Source organism: Terrapene carolina, unplaced genomic scaffold (genome assembly GCF_002925995.2).
Source record: "Terrapene carolina triunguis isolate 2854851 unplaced genomic scaffold, T_m_triunguis-2.0 Scaffold15472, whole genome shotgun sequence".
Taxonomy (NCBI): domain Eukaryota; kingdom Metazoa; phylum Chordata; order Testudines; family Emydidae; genus Terrapene; species Terrapene triunguis.
The window spans coordinates 748-6816 of record NW_020679823.1 but is presented as its reverse complement, the minus strand read 5'-3'; the positions used below and the strand labels follow the sequence as shown (position 1 = coordinate 6816).

At 49.6% G+C, this 6069-nt stretch overlaps 1 protein-coding gene across 1 annotated transcript; it reads left to right on the top strand.

Annotated features, from left to right (window-relative positions):
• The first annotated feature begins 368 nt into the window (after positions 1-368).
• LOC112106076 (zinc finger protein 501-like) lies at positions 369-2823 on the top strand. The gene is made up of 2 exons (XM_024199123.3): positions 369-402; positions 1471-2823. Exons 1-2 carry the CDS (start codon positions 369-371, stop codon positions 2748-2750), a joined length of 1314 nt encoding a protein of 437 aa, XP_024054891.3. The 3' UTR covers positions 2751-2823.
• Positions 2824-6069: the final 3246 nt, after the last annotated feature.

The window sequence follows — 6069 nt, the reverse complement described above, 5'->3', positions numbered from 1 at the left end:
CAGGGGTGAGGCCCCCGGGAGAGGCCCGGTCCCCTCACACCCAGCTGCTGGGAATGGGGAGGGGGTTGGGATTCCTGTCCCTGGACCCTGCTGAGGGGCTCCATCTCCTGTATCAGCCTCTGCCTAGCAGGTGTGTGATAAATGGGAAGGCCCCTGCCCTCCTCCATTGGCTGGGGGGGACAAGGGTGCTCTCTCTTTCTCCCCTCCTGAAGCCTCCGGGCTGCTCTGAGCAGGGTGGGGGTGGGATTCTATATCTCTGGTGCTTATTGTTTCAGATGCCGGTGACCTTCGAGGAGGTGGCTGTGTATTTCACCCAGGGGCAGGGGGCTCTGCTGGACCCCGCTCAGAGAGCCCTCTACAGGGTCGTCATGCAGGAGAACTATGAGACGGTGAACTCGCTGGGTAAGGGAGTTGTGTTGCCTTGGTTATTGGAAGCTGGGGGGTCTGTGATGTGGCCAGTTTGATTCCTACTCAGGTTCTTCTCTGGTCACTTACGTTACGTCCACACAGCATCGGGGAGGTGGGATTCCCAGCTCAGGTAGATTTACATGCACTAGTTCTGCTAGAGCTAGCGCCTACAAATAGCCACGCAGATAGTGGCTTGGGCTAGCCACCCGAGTACATGCCCAGAGTTAGAGCAGGGTTGTACTCAGGTGATTAGTCTGAGCCACAGCCCGTGCTGCCTTGGCCACATTGCTATTGTCAGACACTAGTGCTTGTCCATCTACCAAGCTGGGGATCACACCTCCCAGCAGCTGTGCAGACAGACCCTTCAATTTCAGGGGAATGACCCCATAGTCCCCACAGCCTGTTTAAAACAGACTTGGGATAGGAGAGTCGGAAACACAAGGGAGGCCTCATTCATCTCTATCCTGCATCCTTTGAGGTGGCAGAAGCATTGTTTTGTCCTGTCTGTATTCGTTCATGTCTCTTCCCCTCCCTTCCTGGGACTAGCTCCATCCATGGGGCAGATGTCACCCACCCACGCTGACTGAGACCTGGCAGGAGCTCCCCGCCCCCGGACTTTACAATCCCCTGGGTGTTTGGAAGGGATCTGGAGGCAGAATCCAATTTCTCCGTTGTGGGTCCCTGGTGCTCTGTGTTGTCTGTTAGAACTAGGTTATTTCTTCCAATCATGGAGGCTTTATTATTTTTTTAATTTTATTTTTAAAACCTCTCTTTCTGGCTTCACCCTGTGGTGCCATTGTTGTACCTGGTGCAGTACACTGTGAAACTACAGAGGAGCTTCCATGCTTGGAAGATGAGGAGAAATATCCCAGTTCTAATGGATCCAGGCGCACCAGGGACCCACCTCAGAGAAGGAAAAATTACAGAGGGGTTTAGTAAATGTTCCCTTTCTCAGTCTCCCCAGCAGTTGTGTGTTTTTCCCCCTCTTTGCTGTTCCCCTTTCGTTCTTTTCTCCCCGGCACGGGGGATGACTCCTGTCTGGATTCGCTCTCTGTGTTCCAGGGGTTGCTGGGATGGTGAATGAGAAGGAGAATCCACAGCGGGAAGGTGGTGAGGACGTGGGTCTGCAGGGAACGGTATTGGGAAGATCCGAGGGGAATTTTTACCAGAATCATAAACCAGGAAAAACGTGCGAAAACCAGCGCAGGTCGGAGAGGCTGCTGGGATACGACCCAGGGAAGAAAACGTGTGAATCCATAAATCATAGTGGAGATTGTGAGGATCTCAAGGAAACCACAGCCCAGCAGAGAATCCCCACAGAAGAGAGAAAAAACACATGCACTGAGTGTGGGAAAAGGTTTATGCGGAGATCACATCTTATTTCCCATCAGAGGATCCACACTGGAGAGAAACCATATAAGTGCCTTGTCTGTGCGAAAGGTTTCAATCAGACCGCAAATCTTATTTCACATCAGAGGATCCACACAGGAGAGAAACCCTATAAATGTCTTGATTGTGGGAAAGGTTTCAATCAGGGTTCGCATCTTATTAGGCATGAGAGAACCCACACGGGCGAGCAACCTTATAAATGTCTTGACTGTGGGAAAGGTTTCATTCAGAGCTCACATCTTATTAGGCACGAGAGAACCCACACGGGTGAGAAACCGTATAAATGCCTGGAGTGCGGGAAAAGCTTTGTTCTGAGCTCAGATCTTATTTCACATCAGAGTAGCCACACGGGAGAAAAACCCTATAAATGCCTACACTGTGGGGAAAGTTTTGATTGGAACATGCAGCTTGTTAGACATCAGAAGCAGCACACGGGTGAGAAACCCTACAAATGCTTGGATTGTGGGAAAGCATTTAGTGACAGTTCTGCCCTTATTATTCATCAGAGAGTCCACACAGGAGAGAAACCCTATAAATGCCTCGACTGCGGGAGAAGATTCAATCGGAGCGCGCACCTTACTAGACACAAGAGAACCCACACGGGAGATAAACCCTATAAGTGTCCAGACTGTGGGAAAAGCTTCAATCAGAGCGCGTACCTCATTTCACATCAGAGAACTCACACAGGAGAGAAACCCTATAAATGCCTTGAGTGTGGGAAAAGATTCAGCTGGAGTTCCAATCTGATTTCACATCAAAGAACTCACACAGGAGAGAGACCATATAAGTGCCTGGACTGTGGGAAAAGGTTTATTGACAACTCTGCCCGTATTAAACATCACAAAATCCATACAGGAGAGAAGCCCTATAAATGCCTTGACTGTGGGAAAAGTTTCAGTCGGAGATCAACCCATGTTCGACATCAGAGAATCCACACAGGAGAGAAACCTTGAATGTTGGAGACGCTTCAGCTGGGGTCAGCTTGTATCAGGCATCAGGAAATCCATACAGGGAATAGACCTCTTAAATATCTTTAACTTGAAAAATGTTTCAAGTGGAATTGACATTGGAGACTCCACACAGGAGAGAAATTCTATCAGTTCCATCACTAGGACTGGCTTTCGTTTATTTTATTTTTTTTAAATCCAATTCCCCTGCAGATGTCTTTGATTTCATTCATGCTAAATCAGACTCATGAGGGCTGGAGATTTAAGTGTCACAGACCTGGAGGAGAAATTCAAATGAATCCCCCACACTCTGTGATCGTTCTGAGCTTAAATCCCAATATACACATACTGGTGAAGCAGCTTCTGGTATCTTTCCTACCAACCTCTGATTATTTGCAGATCGTAGTTTTGGTTTTCTTCTTTCATTAGGATGATGTTAAAACTTTTGTAACTAATGTGACCGTGTAAGAAGGCTCCAAACAGGGCAGGTGTCGAGAGTTCAGAGGAGAACATGGGTAAGTCTGTTCTCCTGATTTTGAATCATCTGAAACAAGCTCTGGGATGTTGATTATTATGAAACTGAGAGTGTCTTATAGTCCACCCTGTATTGTGACCTATTTGGAATCATAGAATATCAGGGTTGGAAGGGACCTCAGGAGGTCATCTAGGCCAACACGCTGCTCAAAGCAGGACCAATCTCAAGACAGATTTTTGCCCCAGATCCCTAAATGGCCCCCTCAAGGATTGAACTCACAATCCTGTGTTTAGCAGGCCAGTGCTCAAACCACTGAGCTATTTGCTGAAGGCCATTTGGTCACCTCATAGGATATTCGTTTTGTTTTACAGGATGTAGTGCAGGTTTATTGGGGATGCCATAAGACAAATGACCACTTGCTAGAACACTGTCTTATTTTATTGGTACCATTTTATGACCCTTTGCCATGAGATCTTAGTGTTGTTTGAACAATGATTATTATACATCACCATCAGCACAAACGCCGATGGGGGCCAGTGTGAGAGTCGCAGGCCGAGAGGCAGAGACTGAAACAGGGAAGGAAGTTCCTGCTGGATCCCTGCAGTGATGGGAGATACGACCGGGAGAGAGATAAAGGGCTGGGAAACTGCAGGGTTTTCTCTCGAGAGCCAGACAGCTGAGGCTGAGAATTGTTCACTTGCTGTACTAGAGCCGGAGAGAGACAGGAACTAGCCTGTGATCGCTGGGTGAAACTGTCCCTGAATCCTAAAGGGCTACAAATGACGCTGCTTGTGGAGTTGCTGGTTGCATCAGTGATTCCTGGGTGAATGAGGCTGAGCAGAGATAGGAAGGAAACTAGGGAAATCAACAGGCCTGGCCGGCCCTGAGGCCAGCTGATGTCCATCACTGTGACTGGAGGGCAATGAGGAGTCTGTGAACCACGATGGTCACCGCTATCCCCCTCCACAGCATCCTTTATTGGGACGACGGAGACTCTCTGTGTCACACTCACCACACGCACGCCAAGGACGTCCGTGGGGGATAAACCCCTCAGCCGGGATTGGAGATGCCGCACCGTTCCCCGGCTCCCGTTAACCCGAGCTCCCTGGCTTTCCTGCTCTCGCAGCGTTTGCTTCTCTGTGACTGAATCCCGGCGTCTCTAATGGAGCCGCTGCATTTTTCTGCCCACTGTACAACGTTGCTCCGTTGCTGATGCCTGCGGGAGCCGGGAGCAGCACCGTGCTGAGCTGGGGCTGAAATGCTTTGCGCTGAGCTGGGCTCTGAGTGTGAGGAGGAGATTTTAGCTTTTATTTCTGGCTTGGAAAGAATAAAGTTGAATTTAGTTTCTCAAACTCCCAGAGTCCTTTGTCGTGAGTCATGAGTAAAAATGGCCTTTAACGGACTCGGAGGCTGTCTGGGAATCTTCTTTGAGGCTTTATTTCCCCAACCCTGAGCACCACAGACGGCACATCCCGGAGCAGCCAACTCTGCGGGCTCTTCGTGGCTAATAGCCATTGATGGACCTATCCTCCATGAACTTACCTCATTCCTTTTTGAACCCAGTTATAGTTTTCACAGCATCCCCTGGCAATGAGACTAATAAAGAAAAAACCAATACCGTCATTATGGGGTTTACATACGATAGCCCCGCATTTTAACCCTGTAGAAGTGCTTTTCCAAAGGACAACACTCCCTTTCTTTCTTTGTGTCCAAATTTCCAACAGAGCTTTCTCAATGGTAGCCAATTGTGATGGGCAATGACAACTTACGACCCCCTTACAACTTGCTACCCCCTGGATCGGGAGATGGGGAAAGGTGAGAGCTAGCAAATTGTGACAAGCGTACCTCCGTCCATCACAATTTGCTACCCTGGACCAGAGGCTGGAGAAAGGTAGAATAGCAACTGTGACAGGCAAACAGGTGTCATCACAATTCGCTACCTCTGAGCCAAGGATAGGGAAAGGCGAGAGGTAGCAAACTGTGACACACGACCCCTCACATGTCACAATTTTCTACCCCCGGACCAGATGAGGGATGGTAGCAAACTGTGACAGGCAAACCCCCCATCCATCACATTTTGCTACACTTGGACACGGGGGGGTGGGAGGAGGTGGCAGCACGTTATCACAGAGCAGCAGAAAAGAATACCTAGTAGATGTCAAAAGCAACAAAGAGTCCTATGGCACCTTATAGATTAACAGACGTATTGGAGCATGAGCTTTCGTGGGTGAATTCCCACTTCATCAGACTCAGACGCAGTAGATGTCAGTAACTGTGACCGGTAGCAAATTGTGATGGTAGCAGTTTGTAAAGTTACGCTGTCCTCCATCTGAGCAACAGCTCCCTGGAGACAACAGCTAACGAGCCCCTTCCCCGCACACTCACTTTTCTCCACCCCATCAAGCAGGACCCAGCAGGGACAGAGTCAGCAATGCCTCCTCTCTGCCCTTTAACTGTAGAAACCTGCAGAGCGAGTCCCACCCACAGCCCATGACACTGAGATCCATGCCCCCTCACTCAGGTTAAACTGTCCCAAGCCCCTGAGCAGCTGATTGGGGATTTGAGTGTGAATGATCAGCTCAGCCTGGCTGATTCATCCCTGCCCCTTGCGGGGCTGTGTCAGGAGTGAATTTTCACATCCCCCCTCCCAGCTGGGGACTGCCTGCAAACTGTGTGTGTGTTGCAAGTCCCATGGGCCAGATCCTCCCCTCTGATTCCCACCAGCTGGGATCTGGCCGCACGGGTTCCAATGGAGTTATGGCCAATTTACACTAGCTGGAGATGTGGCTTGGGTTACGTCTACACTGAGATAAAAAAAACCTGTGGCACTGAGTCAGAGCCTGGGTTAGC

Excerpts from the sequence above, each read along its gene's own strand:
- LOC112106076 (XM_024199123.3), top strand. The coding sequence starts at position 369 with ATGCAGGAGAACTATGAGACGGTGAACTCGCTGG. Across the intron at positions 403-1,470 it reads TGAGACGGTGAACTCGCTGG|GGGTTGCTGGGATGGTGAAT; the intron begins GTAAGGGAGTTG and ends TCTGTGTTCCAG.